This window comes from Eublepharis macularius, chromosome 18 (genome assembly GCF_028583425.1).
Source record: "Eublepharis macularius isolate TG4126 chromosome 18, MPM_Emac_v1.0, whole genome shotgun sequence".
Taxonomy (NCBI): domain Eukaryota; kingdom Metazoa; phylum Chordata; class Lepidosauria; order Squamata; family Eublepharidae; genus Eublepharis; species Eublepharis macularius.
This window is the reverse complement of record NC_072807.1, coordinates 17,131,309-17,155,036: the sequence shown is the minus strand read 5'-3', so window position 1 is coordinate 17,155,036 and position 23,728 is coordinate 17,131,309. Positions and strand designations below refer to the sequence as shown.

At 43.2% G+C, this 23,728-nt stretch overlaps 1 protein-coding gene across 1 annotated transcript in view; it reads right to left on the bottom strand.

The window, feature by feature from the left end:
- The window catches only part of SLCO3A1 (solute carrier organic anion transporter family member 3A1), a 117,969-nt gene that overhangs the window by 77,558 nt on the left and 16,683 nt on the right, over positions 1–23,728 (bottom strand). Inside the window, exon 2 of the mRNA XM_055003074.1 lies at positions 12,401–12,866. Within this exon, the coding sequence (XP_054859049.1) occupies positions 12,401–12,866 (466 nt within the window). The remainder of the gene's footprint in view (positions 1–12,400; positions 12,867–23,728) is intronic.

Below are 23,728 nucleotides of genomic sequence, written 5' to 3'. Positions count from 1 at the left end.
CTCCCTTTACAGAGTCCGAGTTATACAAATCTCTGATCTGTCTATACTGGAACCAATCGTAGTTCGGTGATAGTTCCTCTTGCGTCTTTATTCTAAGTTTAGACACTTCAGTTTTAGTTATTTCTTTGTACGTTAAACATTGTTGTTCATTATCAACAGCTCTCGGATCTATCACCTCGTATGGAACCACCCACAAAGGGGTTCCTTCTTGTAGGTAAATTCTGTACTTCTTCCAGATTGTATATAAACTTCTCCTTACAAAATGATGCAGGAACATCGAGTTGACCTTTACTTTGTCATGCCATAGGTATGCGTGCCATCCAAAAAATTTTTTATATCCCTCTAGGGCTAATAGTTTCTTATTCTTTAATGTCATCCACTCTTTTAACCAAACTAGGCAGATTGCATCATGGTAAAGTCTCAGGTTGGGCAGTTGCATTCCGCCTCTTTCCTTTGCATCTTGTAGAACTTTTACTTTCACTCGAGGCTTCTTGCCTGCCCAAACAAAATCTGATATTTTCCTCTGCCATTTTTCAAATTGTTTAGAGTCTCTGATGATTGGTATTGTCTGTAGCAAAAACATTACTCTTGGTAACACATTCATCTTAACTGCTGCAATCCTGCCCAACCATGACAAATTCAGTCTATTCCATTTGATCAAGTCTCTCTCTATCTGAGTCCATAATTTTTCATAATTATTCTTGAACAAATCTATATTTTTTGCAGTCAGCTCAACTCCCAAATATTTCACCTTACTAGTTACTTCACAGTCCGTTGTTTCCATTAACAATTGTTGTTTCTGCTTAGTCATGTTTTTACATAATATCTTTGACTTCTTTTTGTTAATGAAGAAACCTGCCAAGTCACCAAACTCCTTGATCTTGTCTATCACTTTTGGCATGTTCTCCAATGGATCTTCTACAATTAACATTATGTCATCTGCAAATGCTCTAACCTTGTATGAATAGTCCTTTATTTTTATTCCTCGTATTTCCTCGTCTTGTCGTATTTGTATCATCAGAATCTCCAATACTAAAATGAACAACAATGGAGATAACGGGCAACCTTGTCTTGTTCCTTTACTAATCGTCAATTTCTTGGTCAGTTCATCATTCACTACAATTGCTGCAGTCTGGTCTCTATAAATTTCTTTAATTGCTCTGATGAATCTTTCTCCCAATTGTAGCTTTTCCATAGTGGCAAACAAAAAATCCCAGTTTAAATTGTCAAACGCTTTTTCAGCGTCTACAAAGAAGAAACCAACCTCTTTGTCACAACGCTTATCATAATATTCAATAGCATTGATCACTGTCCTTAAATTGTCTCTTATTTGTCTGTCTGGCAAAAAGCCTGCTTGTTCCTCCTCTATGACTTCCGAGAGCCACCCCTTCAGTCTCTCCGCCAATATCTTCGTAAAAATTTTATAATCATTGTTAAGTAGTGATATAGGTCTGTAATTTTTCACGTTAGTCAAATCTTGGCCCTCTTTTGGGATCAATGATATATTCGCTTCGCTCCAAGTGTCTGGAATTCTTTGATCCCTAAAAACTCCGTTCATCACCTCTTTTAGGAATGGTGCCAGTTCGTTGGCCATTGTCTTATAAAATTTAGCCGTAAGTCCATCTGGCCCTGGCGCCTTTCCTAGATTTGCAGATTGTATTGCCTTACTTATTTCCTCATCAGTTACTTCATTATTCAACTTATTTCTCCAAGCTTCCGAGATCTCTGGAAGTTTGGTTTTCTCCAAATATGATGCTATTGATTCTTTGGTTACTTCTTTTTTATTATACAGCTTAGCATAAAATTTATAAAAGGCTCTACTAATGGTAGTCTGCTCCAGGTACGTTTTATTTTCTTCACAGATTTTATTTATTATTTTCTTTTCCCTTTTCTTCTTCAATTGCCATGCCAAATATTTCCCAGGTTTATTAGCACCCTCAAAAGCTTTTTGATTCAGTCTTTTAAGGTTCCACTCCAATTCTTTATTACTCATTGCTGTTAACTGTTCTTGAAGAATTTTAATTTCCTGATGTATTTTCTTTTTCCCTGGTCTCTTTTTTAACTGTATTTCTTTGGCCTTTATTTTCTCCTCAATCTCTTGTCTTTTCTCCTCTTTCTTTTTCCTTGCTCTGCCATTTAAGTCCATTAGTATGCCCCTTACAACCGCCTTATACGCGTCCCAAACTTTACTGGTTGGTACTTCTTTATTCACGTTATATTGTATAAAAAACTTTGTCTCTCTTCTCAATATTTCCATATTTTCACTTTCCTGTAGCAAGTCCTCATTTATTCTCCAGGCTTTCCTTTTTCTCCTTTTTCCAAATTTCCACATAATTGGATTGTGATCTGAGCCTACCATCGGCATTATTTCTACCTCCTTAGTCCATAACGCTAAGTCCTTTGAGGCCCAGATCATATCAATTCTTGATAATGTAAGATGCCTTGCAGAATAAAAAGTAAACTGTTTGGTTTTAGGATATTCTCTCCTCCATACATCTTCGAGAGTCTCTTGTTGAATCAACTCAAAAAAAAGCTTTGGCAATAGTCCTCTTTTCTTTTGTGCTGTTGTAGTCTTTTTATCTAGTTCCAAATCTGTCACTCCATTAAAATCTCCAGCAAGAATTATCTGGTCATATACAAGATCGTCTAAATGCTTCCTTAAATCCTCAAAGAAGCTTTCCTTTGCACCGTTAGGTGCATAAAGTCCGACTACCAACACTCTCTTTAAATTCCAATTACATTCCACCGCTACAAATCTAGCTTCCACATCTCTCATAACAAATTTTGGCTGCAGCTCCTCTTTTATGTACAACACCACTCCTCTTTTTTTCTTGTTAGAGGCCGCTACAAATTCTTTGCCCAATTTTCCAGATTTTAAATATTTTACATCCTGTTTTCTAATATGGGTCTCCTGCAAACAAACAATATCACATTTTTGTTTTAGTAGCCAATGAAAAATATTTTTCCTCTTATTCGGTGAGTTTAGTCCATTTACATTCCAAGATAATACATTACACTCCATATTCATGGTTTTGTTGGTAAGTCTTTTTCATTGTCCTTGATAAATCTCTCCATCTCCCGCTCAGATCTGATGCGTTTTTTTGCCCCTCCAAACTCAAAGGACACTCCTTCCGGTAACTCCCATCTGTATCTGATACTCATGTCCTTCAAAGTTTGAATTAGCACTCTATATTTTTTCCTGTCCAGTAACACTGATCTGGGCAGTTCCTTCATTATGATAATCGTCTTGCCATCAATCTCCAATGGATCTTGAAATTGTTTTGTCACAATCCTCTCTTTCATGTTTCTAGTTGTAAACTGCACAATCACATCCCTTGGTAGTTTCCTCTGGGTTGCAATTCTCGAGTTCACATGGTACGCCACATCTAGGATAGCCACAATTTCCTCCTCCTCCTTCCCCAGGTAATCAGCCAACACCTCAGTCATCTGTTCTTGCGCTGACTTCCCTTCCACTTCTGGCAGACCACGAAAACGAAGCTGCTTCTCCATGTGTTTAGTTTCTGCAACTGACATCCTCCCCTTCACCAGTCTCATCTCTGTTTGTTGCGTTTCTATTAAATTCTCCATCGCGTCTTCTACTGTTTTAACTCTCTGCTGCGTTCCTTGTAATTCACTACTAATCGTTTCCACGCCTTTTTTCACTTCTGACAGCTCCGACTTTACTGTCTGTGTAACTTCTTTGACCTCTTTAATAAGCTCCAATTTCGTGTCCTTAAGTTCTTTCATCATGTCTATAAGCTTTTTGTCCAAATTTTCTATTGCCGATTGCCACTCTTTTTTCGACATCGTGGGGCTTGCTTTAGCTCGCTCCCACGAATCTGCTCTCTTCCTTAGCTCCGTGGCGTATGTTTAAACGTTTTCCTTTTTTTCAAATGTCCCAATCTTTGCCAAAATTAATTTTTTGTATCCAAAATGTCGGGCGTCTTTTCTCTATGGTTTCTCTATGTTATTGTAATCCAAGATGGCCTACTTCCTCTTCCGCTGAAGCCGCGACCCTTCCCTTTTCAAAAATGGCGATTCCCTACTTCCTGTCCGTCGGCAAGGGCCGCTTCCCTCCAGCCACTCTATTGTTGTTACGCACTTCCTGTCTCCCGTCTTCCCACAGCAGGTCTCGCGATGGTGTCTTTTTCCCACAGCTCCAAAACCACAGGTATTCAAAACAATAGTCCGATTTTTGCAATAACTTCTTTAAATTTAGTCTCTTTTAAAATACAACTCCTGCCGAGTCTTCACCTCCTTTTCACTAGTCTGTTGCAGTTTAAAAATCTACTTTCTTTCCTCTCTGTTTTTATCAATCTGTCCCGTTTCAAGAGATAGCGATCTTTACCTTCTCTTCAACTTTCTCGGGTTGTAATCGCTGTTTCGATCTTAAATTCTCCTCTCGACTTCCCTCCCCGATCGAAGCTTGGGTATGTAGGTCTTATGCCAGCCAGCCGAATTGGCCCCAGAACTGCCGCAGAGATTATAGCCGACCCGTCGCAAGGTGGGACCTCAAGGATTGGGGGGGAGACTCCTTGAGTAGAGCCCCCCCTCATCCGAGATCTAGCTCACCCTAGGGTCTTGAGCGTTCTTTGCCTGCTCCCCGCCTGAGAGCAGTCGGCCGCGGGTTATTTTCACCCCTCCGGCCGGTTAAAACGGCAGTCCGGTCAGCTCCGCAAATGGAGCTGCGTTAGACCTCCATGAATCCCAAACCGGAAGTCCCATAATTCACATTTGGATTGCATGCAACTGTTCACCTCTCCTTTCCCTTTCTGCAAAGCATCTCAAAGAAGCTCTTTAGTCCCAGAAAAAAAAACCCATTTCCTGCCATAGCCTTCACAGACTGGTGATTCTAGCATCCCACCTACCTCTCCAGTAGACTTTAATGTCAATATTTTCTTTTCAAAAGAGGCCTATTTGGTTTCATATTGCACCATGTTTGGCTAGGGAGCCGTATGTTGCAGGCCCCTGGCTGATATCCTTCACCAATCATTCTTTTAAAAAAGGATTCCATCTCCACTTTGAATCACTAACGCCTATCAAAATCTCACCTCAACCCTGAAATTACAAGCTGCAGCAAGAGCGTAAAAACTGAAGCAGAAGAGATTCAAACCTGGGTTACCAATTCTACATACAAGTCAGAGCGGAACTACAAGTGACAAAAGGCACAGATTGGACACTTGTCAGCTTCCCTCAAGTTTTGGCGGGAAATGTAGGCAGCTTGGCGGAATGTGGGACAAGTGACAGTTGAAAAGTCCATTGGACAGCAGTCAGAGAGCGAAGCTGCGAGACCAGGATGCCTACATTTCCCATCAAAACTTGAGGGAAGCAGACAAGTGTCCAACCTGTGCCTTTTGTCACTTGTAGTTCTGCTCTCAGTTGTAGTAGGCTATTTAAAAAGTACAAGAGCAGGCTAGCCTGGGCCATCCATGTCAGGGTCCCTGCTTTATTAGATGCAGAGGAGTTAGCCATGTTAGTCTGTGGTAGCAAAATCAAAAAGAGTCCACTAGCACCTTTAAGACTAACCAATTTTATTGTAGCATAAGCTTTCGAGAATCAAGTTCTCTTCGTCAGATGCTTTATTAGACTCTTTTAGACTTCATTAGACTCTTTTAAAGCTGTTTTATTCTGCTTCTATGCTCTTGGCTGTTTTTTGTAATCCGTGGGGGTTTAATTGTTAATAATGTTTATGATTTGTATTTTTATTGTTTTAATCTATAAACCCCCTCGAGCAAGTTCTTCGGAAAGGAGGCATAGAAATTTTCTAAACAACAGTAAAGAATGTCATAGTTGATACTGGAGTTTATTCTGGAATTTCATCTCATGTGACAGCCAGTTTGGTGTAAGGGTTAAGAGTGCAGGACTCTAATCTGGAGGACTGGGTTTAATTCCCCACTCCTCCACTTGAAGACAGCTGGGTGACCTTGGGTCAGTCACAGCTTCTAGGAGCTCTCTCAGCCCCATCCATTTCACGGGGTGTTTTGTTGTGGGGATACTAATAACATACTTCGTAAACCGCTCTGAGTGGGCATTAAGTTATCCTGAAGGGCGGTATATAAATCGAATGCTATTATATTATTATAACTCTCCCAGAACCGCACCCTCCCTCTGCCTAGCCTAGGCTTTGCAAAGTTCAGCACCCGAAATTGGTTCTCATGCCACTGAAATTTCTGCAGTTCTAAAGATGGGGGAGGAAAACCTACAACACAATCCTGACTTCCAAGAGGCATTCGTGAATTTCTACCCGAAGGGATTAAACCAATTTGACAGCCATCCATTTACCCGGTGGAACCCTGGGGATTTTTATTTCTACAGGGTGGGGGGTCATGAAGCTGCCTATCAAAGTCAATATCGTCAACGTGTCTCCAGCACGAACAGGCAAACCCTTTTATAACTGGAAATGAACTGAACCTGGGACCTTCTTCTTGTAAGTATATGCTCTACTACTGAGCCGCGCCTCCACCCCAGTCTGCAACCTCTAACAATATTTTCAGCCCCACAAAATTACAGTTTCCAGGACTCTTTGGGGTGGGAGCAGCCATTAGTTTTATACTGCTGTTATTGCAATTTTTTAAAAAAATACAATTGTTGTATAGATATGTGCTGACAGGGTATCAAGAAAAGAAGGGAAGCAAATATATTCAATGAAAAACTTATTTAAAGTTACCTTAAATTGTTTTTTTTGGCTGAGAACAGCACCAAGTTACAGTCTTCATTTTGGTCTAAGAAAAGAGGTGAAGGGGAATTTCAAAGAACAGGGGGGGGGCTATTTTCCAGGACTCTTTTGCGGTTGTCATGCCAGATAACATCTTTTCAAACCCATATGAGTTGTGCTGCCTTCATTACTTTTTCCATGGTACTGCTAATGGTGCTGGAACAGCTAATAGCCTTTGTTTGAAGTAGAAGCACACATTTTCTTTATGGGAACAGGGAGAGGAATAATGCAAAATGTAAGCCCTGGTCTTGGGATTGCTCCCTTAGAGTGCTGTCCTAAGCAGAATTGCAGCCTTCTAAATCCACTCAGAAGGGTGCAATTTAAAAAGGTGCAACTCTGCTTAGGACTGCATTGTAGAAACATTCCAAGTAAGTTTTATTTGTTTACACAGCAGGGGCCGCCTATTGCCTTTTCACTGTGGCTCTCTCCAGCGTGCTGCACAGGACTCTCTCTAGGGTTGCCCACTACAGGTTGTGAAATTCCTGGAGATTTGGGGGTGGAGCCTCAGGAAAGTGGCGTTTGCGGAGGGATCTTAGCACCGGTGTTATGCCAGAGCATCCACCCTCCAAAGCAGCGGGAGGGATCTCTATAGCGTGGAGATCAGTTGTAATTCCGGGAGATCTCCAGGCCCTACCTAGAAGCCAGCAACCCTGTCTCTGCCCTAACACCCATCTGAATCTATGGATCAAATGGAGTGTCAATTGCTCAGCTTATTCCAACTTGCAAGAGCCACTGCAGCAGAGAGCCAGTCAGAGCAGCATTATGCCCCCAGCTAGAACCTTCATTCGAAAACCACCAAGCAATACACCTTTAAGACAGCCACCAAAGGCAGCCGATCCAGCCAGTCTATTTCAGGCCTTCTCTTGATTCACCCAGGATGAGATCATGGAGCAGAAAGTTAAAGACAGAAATAGTCCTGGACGTGAACTGGAATTGCGAAGTCACCCTTTGAGCCAGTGGTATTTTGGAACAAGAAATATCATTGAAACCAAGAGGACTGCTGATAAGAGGCTGATAGCGGGAAAGGGCACACATCTCTGCCTGCAGCCAACACAAAATATGGACTCTGGGAAGCCAAACTTTGGCAAGCAAGGCTCCCAATGAGACTTCTCTTTTCTGTTCCGCATTTATTCCTGTGCTAATAGAACCAGAAGACAAAAGCTCTCTGCATACTTTCTACTCTGTTCCCACCGGCATCAGGAGTATGTGGCTCCCTCGGAGGCAGCTGATATTGTGCGGTTGCCATTTTTCGTGGACCGGCTAACGTGGATTTTTCCATGAATGAACTGCTGCCATTAACATAAACCTTGATTTTCCAGGGTTTTGGTTTGCATAAACAGAAGCTGTAAGCACACGGTTGCTCGATTCACACGAGAAGGCAACCACATAGCTAGCAGACTCCTAGTTTGTGCGAATGGCACAGAATATCTAGAGAGGATAAAATGGGCTCATTTCTAAAACAACCAGAAGTAGCCTCCTCCTGGATCCAAAGCGCACCTGCAGAGAAAAGAGTTTCTTGCACACTTTTCAAAATCACTCACACGTGAAACTCGCAGCATGCTTCCATGCTCTGCAGCTCACCTCTTCGCATCATGGAGGCTGAAGACCTTCACATTGCTTCTCCTCCTTACTTTGCTCAGGGGTCTTTGGAGAAGAGAGATATAGCGAAGGCAGCCTCCAGGTCCTTCCATCTGGGTGTGGCACTCAGTGAAGGATGTTCCAGTTTGCCAGGTTGCCCCGCCAATATGCCCTAGTCTCCTAGGGCACTAGTGCCACCCTCTTCATGCCAAGCTGCCCCCACCCATTTCATATAATCTCTCACACACACTTGTACTGCAATGTTCTGTAAAAGTCTCTAGTGTGGCATTCTAGGAATGTTACACAAAGCCAGTTCATAGAATCCTTAGCACTCTTCCCACATACAAGGAGAATCTCAAGTTGTAGGACAGGCCTATACAGTGTACAGGGTTTTTTAAAAAAATCAATAAGCAGGGCCTTTTTTTTACAGATATCATGGACTGCCAAAAAGACAAATAACTGGGATCTAGATCAAATCAAGCCTAAACTCTCCATAGAAATTAAAAATGACTAAACAAAAAGAGCCCTACCATTTCAAATTGGTTATTGAGAATTTGGGACCAGCTTATTTTGGCTAAGCTTACTGACTATATTAAACAATCTGAAATGCCTGAATATAGGTTGAAATTTATTGAGCTTTGGTACCCAATCCTAGAATTTTTAACTAAAGTTGAATGTGCAAAACAGCTAGTTAGACCTAAAGACTATTTTCATGTACTGCTCACTATCTAGAATAAAGCAACAAACTCAGCTACTTATTGTTATAACAGCATAACTGACATTGACAGGGCTTTTTTTCAGCAGGAACGCGGGGGAACGGAGTTCCGGAACCTCTTGTAAATGGTCACATGGCTGGTGGCCCCGCCCCCTGATCTCCAGACAGAAGGGAGTTTAGATTGCCCTCCTTGCCACAGAGGGCAATCTAAACTCCCCTCTGTCTGGAGATCAGGGGGAGGAGCCGCCAGCTATGTGACCATTTTCTCTGAGGGCAACCCACTGAGTTCCACCACCTCTTTTCCCAGAAAAAAAGCCCTGGACATTGATGTATAAAAAGGTACGAACGAAGGCTGGAAACCAAGTTTCACTGTTAATGTTTTGTTTGTTACTGTTATATTTGAAAAACGAAATAAATATTTTTTTAAAAATGACTAAACTGAGGCTATTGTACTTTGGTCACATCAAGAGAAGACTCACTGGAAAAGACAATAATGCTAGGAAAAGTCAAAGGCAGTAAGAAACCCTAGCCTTCAATTTGCAAGTCCTGAGCAAGGCTATTAATGATAGGATGTTTTGGAGGTTATTAATTCATACATTCGCCATAAGTTGCAAGACACTGCTCGCTTCTCCGGCACGTAATGTATGCAACCACTTCCGAACGGACAGCATTCCAGAAACTGGGCTACAAAAGGCCACAATCGGTAAGTTGAGGCCAAGCAAGAACAATTTGGGGGCATCATAAATTTGGCTCACCAAAGACACTGGAAGAGAGCATCTTCCTAATTAACCACTGGCTCATTACAGCCATCAGCCCGAAAGGATTATTAACAGATCGTCAGCTTTCTCTAACGCCAGCCACCGTGAATAAATAGAACGCTTATCTCCTTGCTGCCATTCCAATTACAAAAACGAAGAGACAAAGGGTGATCCATAATACTCTCGCCCCGCCATGGCCCCCTTTCCACTGCCGTGGGCATTTGTGAAAGCCATCCCCTTTCAAGATGTTGTTTTTCTTCAGTAATAAACACGTTGGCCTTTGTTACAAAATAATCTACTTTGGGGACAATGAGCCGTGAAACATACTCATCTGTACCATGGAACGGGCAATTGTTTGCTGGGGCGAGCGTGGGGGGGAGGGGGGCACGGAACAGAGCCCTAAATTAATCGGCAGAGAAAGAGAGGCATGGGCTGTCATGGTTCATTTTTCCCTACATCAAAGACGGGCGACTTCCCGCAGGAACAGAACTGGATAGCTGCTCTCTCCACCTTAAAACACTGCAAGAGACACTTCTAGAGCAGCTTGCCCTACCTGGGACATGCCAGGACAAATGCCTTGATGTATCTACTTGTTTTTGCTACCTGAATGGGGCTCCTTTGCACCTGGTAGGCTACAATAATAATAATAATAACAACAACATTCGATTTATATACCGCCCTTCAGGACAATTTCATGCCCACTCAGAGTTTACAAAGTGTGTTATTATTATCCACACAACAATCACCCTGTGAGGTAGGTTGGGCTGAGAGAGCTCTGGAAGAGTTGTGACTGACCCAAGGTCACCCAGCTGGTTTCAAGCGGAGGAGTGAGGAATAAAACCCGGTTCTCCAGATTAGAGTCCTGCCGCTCCTAACCACTACACCAAACTACACATACGGTGATTTTGCACTGCTAATCAAGAATATCACGTGGGCTGCCTGGAACAGGTCTCTCGAGAGGAAGCATATTAATTTTCTGTAAATAAATTTAAAAACTTTTAAAATAGGGCTTTGGAATGATCTCCTCAACATATGAATAAAAGAGGTGATTGGGGTGGTATTTTCTTTTGGATGTTCAAGATCAAACACATCTTTAAAAAAAAACGGCCCTCACACATCTTTAGAACTTCACAACACAGGAGTTGCAGTTAATGTGCAATTCAAAAAGGTAAACATGCTTTTTAAAAAACTAAATTTGCACTGAGGATCCTACTTTGCTGTCTACTTAAGGACCTTTAAAATAGATGAGTTACTCCTTAAGATGTACCTGCTTTTGCCAAACCAGGACTGCCCTCCTCTAGTTGGGGCCTGGATTTCCCCCTCAATAACAATTGATCTCCAGAGGTCAGATCCCCCGTAGGAAACAATTGATCTCCAGAGGTCACATCCCCTGGAGGAAACTTTGGAAAGTGGGCTCTACGGCATCACATCCCCACTGAGTTCCCTCCTTCCCCCAAACTCCACCTCTCCTAGGCTCCACCCCCAAATCTCCAGGAATTTCCCAGGCCAGAGTTGGCAATGCTGTGCCCAACACAGGAAACCATAATGGGTGCAAGGTCTCCCACTTTGCTGGGAGTCCTCCTGCTCAGCACCTGAAAAATCACCATCGAACCAAGGTTGTGATGTTACTTCTGGCCTGAACCCAGAAGTGATGTTATCGTGTCAGGCCAACATGTTGATGTCACTTCTTGATTCATACTGGAAATGACATCACAGCACCAGCACGATGCCCATTTCCTTGTACCCACCTCCTAGAGTCTCCAAGGGCCAAGCTACACATGACGAAAGACACTTGCCTGGCAAGTGGATTGAGTGGAGGGCAAGTGAACAGGGAGAAATACACTTGCCGTTCAAGTGTCATTTGTCACTTGTAGCTTGGCCCCTATTCTTTGCTAGCATTAGGGAGGCAACTCCTGGAACCATGGTGGTTGAGACAAAGTTTGGGAAAGACTGGAGGAAAGACAGGAAGTACATGAAAGCACCACAAGTGTGTGATGAAGCGGGGAGTGGGGACCCACTTCCCAAGAGTATCCAAGCCAGAACAAACAACCTCAGTGAAAAACCCCAGGACATTACGTGAAGCTTCAGAAGGGACACCATTTTCTTGCCACCGTTTCTATGCAACCATTAAAATAACAAGATGGGGACTTTCCCCCTCAAAGTTATCACCGCCTGGAGAATGATATAAAGTGGATTCAAATATACAGTTACATAATTGATGTGGAAAAGATTCCTGTGTGTTTGTAATCCGAACAGGATTTCCCAAAGCTTACATTCCAAATCCACCCTTTCCAACTAAGTCCAAAATAGTATAGCGAGATAGAAGCCATGGCGGAAAAGTCAATCCTCTTTCCTCTATGAATTTCCTTTTGCCTGCCCATATAGGGTAAATCCTCTCTCTAGGACCCAGTCCCTCACCCTCGATAAATTGTAACAGAAGAAAAAAATGGCCAGAAAAGAGCCTCCATAGTGTTCACTCCATGTCTCTATGGTCTTTACCACAGAGGTCAGTGGAAATTCCTAGAGAGTCACCCAGAAGTGACACTGCATCCTTCCCAAACTCCACCCTCAAAATCTCCTGGAATTTGCCCAGGCAGTGCTGGAAACCATACCCCAGGAAGTTCCGCCACTTACCTATATACAGGGAAGAATCTTTCCTCCTCACATGGTCATCGATGTAGGAAACTCCTAGAGGTTGCACAGGAGTAGCACCAATCCCTAGGAGGACCTGCGCTCCAATGAGAAGCAAGTACATCATGTTTGTGGCAGTCCGGTTCCTACAGATTAGATCCGGGTCTGGTCCCTCGTCCCTGGTAGATCCGTTGACCACGCACACATCCCTCCCTTCGGCCCCCCAACGAATCTCCCCGGACTCATATTCATACTGGTGAGTCAAGAATTCAGGAAGAGCAGAAAGAAGAGCTCCAAGAGCCATAACGATCCCCCCGCATCCGATCAAACGCGGCCTGTGTCCCCGGGCACCGAAGTAGCTCACAAAAAGAATGAGGGCCAAGTTCCCGATCTCAAAGCTGCTGGCGATGACGCCCACGTCAGCACTCTGAAGGTTGAACCTTCGTTCCAAGGTGGTCAGGACACTCACCTGCAAGGAAAAAGACAATGAGACGGGTTGCTTAGGATCAGGCCTGAATTCCTTCTCCTCTAATAGGAGAAATTCCTTTGGATCACATGAAAGCCTCTGCATTAAATGATCTAAACAGAGAGAACTTTGAAGCATTTGGAATCAGTATAGTGAGACGGTTGGAGTGCCTGGCTAGGATCTGGGAGATCCAGGTTTGAATCCCCAGTCTGCCATAGAAGATAGCTGGGTGCCCTTTGGCCAGTCACAATCTCTCTCTCACTCTCTTTCTCTCTCCCCTACCCTACCTCACAGGGTTGTTGGGAGGATAAATGAAGGCAAAGAGAAGACACACAGTAAGCAACCTTAGGCGAAGAAAAGTGGGGTGTCCGAACACATAAATCGAAATTAATACTTTATAGCAAGCAAGTCTTCTTTAAAAAGTGACCTATAAGGACTTTAACACAAGATACAGCACTCAGGAGGAAAGTAAAAATAGTAAAGGGCTGGAAGTTATCAGAACCTTGGCAAATGTGCTTCCAGAAAAGCAAGAGATGTGAAATTTATGTTTATATTTATGATAACTGTTGTAAGATATGTGATGTATGCTAATTAGATTTTATAATATTTATATTTGTACTATTTTAACTTAAGTTTTAACTTGTATAATTCTTACCAAATAAGGGAATGTCTTATTTTACTAGTTTAAAGCTGGTCGTGAACCGAAATAAATAAATAAATTCATTCATTCAAGAAATGTGAAATTGTTAGATTCTGGCTGCTTCCACACACATTGGATAATCCACTTTCAATACGCTTTAGTGCACATTTGTAACTGATTTTCCATGTGTGGAACAAAAAATCAACTTCTAAAGGATAACTAAAGTGCATTGAAAGTGCATTATTCAATGTGTGTGGAAACGGCCCATGTGTGGAACAAAAAATCCACTTCCAAAGGATTGCTAAAGTGCATTGAAAGTGCATTATTCAACGTGTGTGGAAATGGCCTCTAAGAGGTCCTGACAATCTCTGTCCTCAGTGGCACTGGGGGTACATTAAAACACTGAAAGGGCAGGAAAAGGGCACCAGGCAGCAGAAAGAATAAAGTATCTGTGGATTCCTAATGCATCACTAGCAGGGGAAATATTTAAGAAACGCAAAATAAAATACTGCCTTTATCAGCCCTTTGGAGTATGTCACCCCTACTTATGCATGTATCCAACCATATGTGGACCTCAGGAATTCTCCACTTCCTGCTGCAACCCTGTGAAATGTTCCTGGGGACGAATGAACGTTTGAGAACAGCGCGTGGCAAAGTGCAGGTGCCAAGAGAGAGGGGGAAATGGCAGAACTTGCAACTTGCAAACGGTTCTTTCTTGCTTTTCCTTTCCTTCCTCTGAGGGCACGTCTGCGTCCCCCTGCTGACCCCAAGAGCTGCTTGAGATTCGCTGCCGCAGCAGGATTGTCGGATTCTGTTTGGGTGGCCGGGCTGCGCAGGGTGAGACGTACCCTCTTGGGCTCCTTACTGAAGTCACACCAGCCAAATCAAAAACGGGGCCAGGAAAAAAGAAACAGGACTCCGGATAGGGCCGTCAACCTCCAGGTGCGGCTCCCCAGAATTACAACACATTTGCAGCCGACAGAGATCTGTTTCCCCTGGAGAAAACAGCTACGGTGGAGGGTGGACTTTGGCATCATCATCATCATCATCATCATCATCAATTCAGTGTGTAGTCCGCTCTCCCCACAAGTAGGCTCAGAGCGGATCACATCAGTTTTAAAATACAGAAATAAACAATTAAAAACAATTAAAACCAGTAGCATAAAAAGAGCAGTTGCCAATTTCACAACCCACCCTCAGCCGCACATATTGTACAATCCTGCATGTAATCATTTGGCCCACATTGGCCGATGGCAAACAACAAATAAAGAAGCTAAGGCTGGGGAGGAGAACACTCCCCCCCTCCCAGTAGGAGGCCGGGGAGGGGCCGTCCCGATCCTGAGTTGGCAACCCTAACTCTTGAACTTTTGGTAGGCAGTGCACTGCAAAATAGATAAATAAATGGGGAAATGCCCTTTCGAAGGTATGCTCCAAGTACCAGAAGGACAATCACATTCATTGGCGGAAGGAAAGAAGGAGCTTGGGAAAAGTTCCCCACCCCAGTACTGACCTGGCTATGCCCCCCTTACCCTCCCCAGGGAGGGAGAAAAAGCCTGCCCTGTCAATCATGTGTAGCTTGACCAGGCTTCTGTTTCACTGCTTGAGGTCACATTCATGTATCATAAAATAAACAGGAGTCACGTGGTACCTTGAAGACTAATACATTTTTACTCTAGCATAAGCTTTAAAGGCTGGATTAAAAAAAAAAACTCTTAATATTTAAGGTGCCACAACTCTCCAGCTCATTTGCTCTGGGTACTTCTGCAGTTTTTGTAGCAGGAAGGAGGTGGAAGCGATTTGTATTCTGTGGTTATGTCGGAACCTTCTGTCTCCAGCAATAATACACGAGGCGGTCTACTCTTGCAATCAGATCTACTCACAAGGGCTTTTTCACCTTCCGAAGCCCAGCAAGCAAAACATTAAAAAGTTTCCCCAAGACACAGTTTCTCATAAAGCTTGCAAAAGCAACAACGGACCCCAAATACAAGCCCCCTTTTGCAAGATGAGGAAGCCCCCAAACGAGCTTGTCACGCAGCACTTCAGTAATCACAGGAGTGTCTTTCAACTGGCGCCCCAAACTATCCAGAGAGGCTTCTTAGCAGCTAAAACATGGGAAGAACGCTTCTTTCCTTGCCAGAGGATCCTCCCCCCTAAAGGACCCTCTGAAGTCCAAGTGATAAAACAAGCGAAGGAAAGATTGATTACAGGTTCAAGAAAAATGAAGGGAAAAAACACCCAAGGGATGCAGTTTCCGAGTCTCCGTGGTTGCCTTTTATTTCCCACCACGCAGTTCTGCCAGTTAGAGCCCTCCAAAATACAGAAGCATTCCAAAAAAATGAAGATGTATCAAATCTCCCTTCCTGTACGATGACCTCCCATCTGTCTATCCTTCGCTTTACCAAATGTCTCTGTTGGAAAGCCCATGATTCTCTCCCCCGAAAAATGTCCAGAGCTTTTGATTTTTTCCCTCCCTGTATGTCTTCTTTGAACACACACACACAAAAGAAGTTCCAAGGTCTTTACTTTATACTGAATTAGACTGTTGGCCCATCAAACATTGTGAAGTCTCGGGAATATCCCTGCTCAGTCATGGAAGCTTGCTGGGTGATCTTGGGGCAGACACACACACTCAGCCTAACCTACCTTACAGGGTTGTTCTGAGGATAAAAAGGAGGACGGAAGAATGATGTGAGCAACTTTGGGTTCCCATTGGGAAGACAGGCAGGAAACAAAGTTAAAAATAAAATAAGTAAGTAGGTAAGTGAATGTGGGACCTTCTGCATGGAAAGTTTTAGCACCAAACTATGGCTCTTCCATAATAAAATTCTTTTGAAAAAAATTAATGGAATGGAACCTCTGAATCATAGAAGTTCAGAGGTTGGTTAGAATATCAGACCTGGAAGGGCCAGTGTGGTGTAGTAGATCAAACTAGGATCTTGGGAGAGCCAGTTTTAAATCCCCACCAACCATGGAAGCTTGCTGTACGACCTCTCGCCCATCACCTATTCCATGTCTGACCCACCTTGTAGGGTCATTGTTGGGATACAATGAAAGGGGGGAAATGATGTCCTAAGTCACTTTGCGTCTCAGCTTGGGGTGGAAATGAGCAAGAGTTCACTAGCACCTATAAGACTAATAAAAATATCTGAAGAAGTGAGCTGTGACTCATGAAAGCTCATACCCTATCACAAATTTTGTTGATTTTATAGGTGCTACTAGACTCTTGCTCTTTTCCACTACTACAGAGAGATCAACTCAGCTACCCATCCAGTTCTAACTGGGGGTGGTTAAATTCAAATGCAGCAAGCACTCTGCAATGGAAGCTTGCTGGGTGACCTTTGCCTGTCTCGCCTTAACCTGCCTCCCAGAGTTGTTGCAATGAGGATAAGATAGAGGACAGAAGAATGATGTTCGAAGCCCCTTTGGGTGTTCACTGGGGGGGGGGGGGAAGCAGAGTAAAAATAAAAACTCTCAAACAACAGCCCCAATTGCAACAGTTATTTTTAAAAAACGAATTTGCGGGCAAATTCATTTCAGAACTTCCTCTTCCCAAAATGCATCATTGTTCTAAGACCCGCCACTATGACTCTCTAAGCAGATTGTTATCCTCGACACACACACACACACATCACGCACTGGCAGCACAGCACAAGCAAAGCACCTACAAATATTCTTGCCACGGGCACAAATGCTGACCTTCAGTGTCAAAAAATAAGGGCCCTTGTCATCCCCATAGAAACTGCCTGATGGGTGAAAAGCTGCTGACTGCAGCATCCTTCCCAAATATCCTCTCTGTCACAAAAAGGATTTACATTCCTGAGAAGCCGGGATGGGGAGCCTTGAGAAGTCCATCACGTCGCCCGAGGATTAGAAATTGTAAGGAGCAGCAACAATTACAGCCACCCTCACTTTATAACTTCACTATGGGTTATTATCATTAGACAAATAGCCTGCAGTGCCCTTTGCAAAACTGCATGCCGTACAAAGCGCATCTCATCTGCAAATTTCCCAAGAAACTTGCTCCTATAACACAAACACAGGGCTTTTTTTCAGGGGGAACGCGGGGGAACGGAGTTCCGGAACCTCTTGAAAATGGTCACATGGCTGGTGGCCCCGCCCCCTGATCTCCAGACAGAGGGGAGTTGAGATTGTGGCGCGGAGGGCAATCTCAACTCCCCTCTGTCTGGAGATCAGGGGGCGGGGCCACCAGCCATGTGACCATTTTCTCCAAGGGCAACCCACTGAGTTCCACAACCTTTTCCCAGAAAAAAAGCCCTGCACAAACATATTCCTTTGAGCACAACCCTCTACTCTCTTGTAAAATTTTATCATTGCATGTTTGAATTCTTAAAGGCAGTGTGGTGTAGTGGTTAGAAAGTCTGAGCCGGCTCTAGGAGTCTCCAGTTCAAATCCTCCATCTGCCCTGGAAGCTTTCCGGGTGACCTTGGGCGGGTCACACTTTCAGCCTCACAAAGTTGTTGTGAAAATGGAGAACAGAAGAACAATGAATCAACGAAAAACGAAATCAATGCTTATTAAATGAATAGTGTATAACACACACGCTGCCGAAATACAATCAGGCACCAGGTCAAGAAGCAATGAAATGGGCTATAAAGTGCACAGGGCAAAGATCCTAAAGTTAATACAATATAAAGTGACCGTGCCTGGTACAATCAAAAGTCTATATCCAACAAGCGGAGATGTGCATGAAATCTGCAATGCATATAAGGCAGTTCATAGCACAACAATGGCAGTTACCACTACGCTGCCTCTTTACTATTTGGAGATGATGGTATTGTGTGCTGTACTTTGATGGGAATGCATTTGGAGTGGTAACTGCAAATCGTAGACAGCAGGAAACGGATGGACACACCGGTACCGCCGTCGCAGTTATGTTTCGTTGGACTTGTCATTGCTTCTTGACCTGGTGCCTGATTGTATTTCGGCAGCATGTATGTTATACTCTATTAATTTAATAAGCATTGATTTCGTTATTCATTGATTCATTGTTCTTCTTTACAGATATTAGTTAGTTTATCACGGGGCTCGGTTGAGCCTTGTTTTTCTCTAGGTTTTTCCGTGATTCTCTTTTTGCTTACTAAAATGGAGAACAGAACCACGTAAGCCACTTGAGTTCCTGTTGGGGGAGAAACACAGGGTATAAATAAAACAATTCAATAAAATAAATAAATATTTTTATTGTTGTTGTTATTATTGTTATATTTATACCTGGCTTCTCTCCACAATGGAGTATGTGTGCCATAATAATGTCCACAGTGTTCCAGCTCAGGCAACCACAGTTCAGGGACAGAATATGCTTTTCTGTCCGAAGTCCAAGTCCTTGGTCCAAGATCAGGCATCTTCGGTTCAAAGGAACTCTAGTAACTGGAAGAGGAAAGACCCTTGCCTGAGACCTGAAGACTCTGTTGCCAGTCTCCGTATTAAAGTCAATGGCCTGCTTCCACAAATGATTTTAATGTGGTGGTGGAGAGAGGAATGTCTTTGGAGCTCAACACATGCTTTGTGGATGGCTGAGCCACACAGCACATGGTTTGCACGGAGATCCATGCGCTAGCCAGACTCTGAATAATGCCTTTTATTTTCACAGCCACAGACCCTATACTACAAAGGTGGTCTCTGGGCCCAAGGAGGTCCATCTTGCCTTGACCAGGGCCCAGGCCTTTTTGGCGCTGGCCCCAACCTAGTGGAACTCTGTCTGTGACAACTTGGGTCCAGCGGAATTTATTATCATTCCTCTGGGCCTGTAAGATGGAGATGTTCCACCAGGCCTTTGGTGGTTGAGGCAAACGGGTCTCCCCTCCGACCCCCTACCGGGGGGGGGGAATCCCCTCCCAGTTTTTGCTTTTATTATCTGTTGTTTGCCATCGGCCACTGTGGGAAGAACTGTCTATATGTGGGATTGTGCAATGTGCACTGCTGAGGGTGGGTTGTGAAACCGCAACTTCTCTTTTTGTGCTGCCAGTTTTTAACTGCTTCTCTTTGTATTTTCAACTTGGTGTGATCCACTCTGAGCCTTCTTGCGGGGAAAGCAGACGGCAAATTTAAGAAATAATAATAATAAAAATAATCCAATAACCTCCCTGCCAAATGTACATGCATGCACACACACACACAAATGTGCAGCCATAAGTTCAGTACTACAGTAGGTTATAGCTCACCCGCATTAGGTTGAAAGGAGCAAAAGTCCACTAGCACCTATAAGACTAACAAAATCTGTGGTAGGGTAGGACCCTGCATGAGTCACAGCAAACTTCTTCATAACAGAGGCTCTTTAATGGAGGCTTAAAGTGGGGAAACAGGTAAGCCTTTCATAGCATGTAAATAACATCACCCAGCAAATAATAGCCCTTTAAGCCTCTATTAAAGGGAAGAATTTTTTTCCTCCAAGCTGCTGGCATCCCTAACCACAATGAATATCAAAACACAAAGAGGAATTCCCAGACATCATTCTGCACAGAGAACTGGGGACCACAGAAGTATGTGTTAATTTCTAGGAAATGTACACAGAATGGAGCATTGCGGTTAAAAAATGAATGACCCAATGAAACTCTTTGTGAGTTTTATGCAGAAGCAGAAGGCACATGCACAGATATAGGCGGATTCCGCACACGTTGGATAATGCACTTTAGCTATCGTTTGGAAGTGGATTTTTTGTTTCACACTTAAAAAATTCAGTTCCGAATGATCTCTAAAGAGGATTGAAAGTGCATTATCCGACGTGTGTGGAATCAGCTATAATGTATGAATCTGATGAAGTGAGCAGTGATTCCCAAAGACTTATGCTAGAGTACATTTTGCTAGTCTCTAAGAGCAGAACCACAAGTGACAAAAGGCACAGATTGGACACTTGTCAGCTTCCCTCAAGTTTTGATGGGAAATGTAGGCATCCTGGTCTCATAGCTTGGCTCTCCGCCTGCTGTCCAATGGACTTTTCAACTGTCACTTGTCCAACATTCCGCCAAGCTGCCTACATTTCCCATCAAAACTTGAGGGAAGCTGACAAGTGTCCAATCTGTGCCTTTTGTCACTTGTGGTTCTGCTCTAAGGTTCTGTTGGTCTTCTGTTTAATTCCACAAAAGGAACCTCAGATGAAAGAGTCTGTCTATCTTTCCTAGGAGAAAGTCCCATTAAATAGACTCGCTTAAGATTCTGAGTAGATTTGCTTAGGATTGCTAGAACCAAAACGACATGGCGAGAACCTAGAGGGAATGGCCTAAAGTCAAAGGAAAGCACGGAAGAAGTAAAACAGCTATCATTTAAACAAAACAAGAGGGAAACACTATTAAATTTTTTTTTAATCAGATTAAACACTTGTCAAAGTTGAGAGCTCTACTAGACCAGATAAGAAAGGATAAAGGCAGGAGAACAAGAGGAAGTTTTTGGATGATATGTTTATTTCATTTATACCTCACTTTTCCTTCTCAATGGGGACCCAAAGCAGTTGTCATTCTTCTTCTTCCACTGTATCCTCACAATAACTCTGTGAATTAGATTAGGTTGAGGATGTGTGACTGGCCCATGGTCCTACGGCTGTGTGGGCATTAGAACCTGGGTCTCCCCAACCTAGTCTGACACTCTAAGGGCCAAACTACAAGTGACGCCTGACACAGGTTGGACCCTTGTCAGCTTCCCTCAAGTTTTGAGGGGAAATGTAGGCAGCTTGGCGGAATGTTGGACAAGTGACAGTTGAAAAGTCCATTGGACAGCAGGCGGAGAGCCAAGCTGCAAGACCAGGATGCCTACATTTCCCATCAAAACTTGAGGGAAGCTGACTAGTGTCCAACCTGTGTCATTCGTCACGTGTAGCTTGGCCCTCAGCCTCACACTATACTGGCAGCATTCTTCTTTCTAGTTAAAAGTGCTCTGGAGCCAACAGTGTGAGTCCTTTTATAAGAGTCACCTGACTTGCTCCGGCCTATCAGCTTTGAAAGCTGGCAATGGATGTTCTACCTATAGTTCTGTCCCTCAGCCAGTGATGCCGCACAAATCCCCAGTTCGAAACCCGCTACAGGTGGAGATGCTGTCGAACAACTGAGAAAAGGATTTTTTTTTTAAAAAAAAATGGATAACATAGTAAGGAATCAAGAACAACATGGGCAGTTATTGCAAGCAATCAAACAGCAACTAGGAGAGGCAAGGAAACTGTGCCAGGATGCTTTATTTCAGTTCCTGCATACCAAATAATTTGCAAAATAAATCTCCAAAGCGCATTAAGGTTCCATTTGCAAGGCTAATAAAAAGAGCTTCAATTTGTACCCGGGGTGTTCCAGACGCACTTTAATTGCCAGATGTAACAAAAGATCAGTCTTACTGGCTTCGTTTTTCTTGCAGATGAGCACAAACTCCCCAGGGAGCTAGAAATCCGAACTCCCAGGAGCCAAATTTATTTGCTTAAAGAGTTATATAAGTGACTCTCCCTCCCTCCGCCCCCGGGCGCATGCACACCTCTACCTGGCAGGCTGTTAATAACGCCACAAATGATCTCCTTCCTACACGTTCTCACAGGCAATGCGATGGTAAAAGTGCGGGGATTAAAGTTCTGCATTTCTGGAATATTCAGGAGCTGCTCAAATGTAGAGCTGATGAATTGATGGATCTAATACTGTTTACAAGGCCTGGATAAGGAAGACAGGTAAGCTTCCAAACGACAAGCAAAGGAGCAGAGCGTTACACAGCTACTAGTTTAGGAGCCACGAGGCTTCCTTTATTGAGTCAGATTCTCAGATCTGTGGTTTGACCAAGAATTCTCTGCGGGGCCCCCAAAGCCATCTCTGAATGGCAGTTTTCTGAATGTTCTCAAGGGGAGGGGGGGCAGTCTTCTGCTAAATCAGTTAAACCTGCAAGTGTAGACATTTATGGTTTTTATATGTCACCTCTTCAGCGGCCTGGTCTAGGCGGCTCATCAACCAGCACCAGATCAAACAGTCAGAACATAAAATCATTAAAATTCAAAACTGTTAAAAACCCAGCAGAGCCAGTTTGGTGCAGTGGTTAAGAGCGGCAGGACTCGAATCTGGAGAGCCAGGTTTGAGTGACCTTTGGTCAGTCGCAGCTCTCTCAGAGCTCTCTCAGCCCCACCCACCTCACAGGGTGACTGTTGTGGGGATAATAATAACATGCTTTGTAAACCGCTCTGAGTGGGTGTTAAGTTGTCCTGAAGGGTGGTATATAAATCACATTTTATTGTTATTTATTTATTTATGTATGTCATTTATAGTCCGCCTTTCTCACTGAGACTCAAGGCGGATTACATAGTGTGAGATTAGTACAATCAGTAGCAAGGACAAGGGTAGGCATTTCCATACAGTGTCAAGGATATTTCCATAAACAGTGTCATAGGGTAAATGAATACAAGTTTACAAAGACATAGCATTAGCAAGGATCCAATACGAGGTTGAAGAATTGCTGAAATAGAACATAATCAGTTCTAGGACTGACATTACATAACATGAAGCACAGGTAGTATATAGGAGTACATATTCAAAGCAACAGATAATATGTAAGGCAACATAATGGTGAAGTCTACGGTTCCTAACTCATTAGCGAAACATCTGAGATCCCCTCCCTACAATACCGCCCTTCTATCTGAGTAAAAATCCCTTTTGAATTATTATTATTATTATTATTATTATTATTATTATTATTATTATTATTATTAAAAGCAGCACAGAAGATCTTTGAAGCATTCCCGCAGCAGAAAAACCCACACTATAAAACATCTGGCACCTTAATGATCTTTGTAACAGCCTTCAGATTATACATTATAAAAACAATCGAAAAGGTCAAATCCCTAGCTAAAGGCCTGGGGGAAAAGAAAATTGGAAAATAGTTTCTAGAGCTATTTGTCAAGGAATAGAGTCACCTTTCTCACCTAAGCGTTTCTTGTTCATTAATGCAGGCTTCCTTCCCTGTGATACTCTAGAACCTGTTTTAAATGCCATAACCTCTGCAAGATTAGTTGATGCTAGATACTGGGAAAGGAGCGTGACTGTAAACAAAGAGTGGGTTGGAGAAACTAAAGGAATCTGTACAGTTGAGTAAACTAACCGGGGGAAAGTGATGGATGCTGATACTGGTGTAACGGATTTGGAGGAAAGAGGCAACAACTGCCCCTTGGAAATTATGTTCAGATCTTCTTTAAGAATAACTACATTATTGTTGGTGGACGTGCAGCCTGATAAGTAAATTTTGGTCAGACGTAATA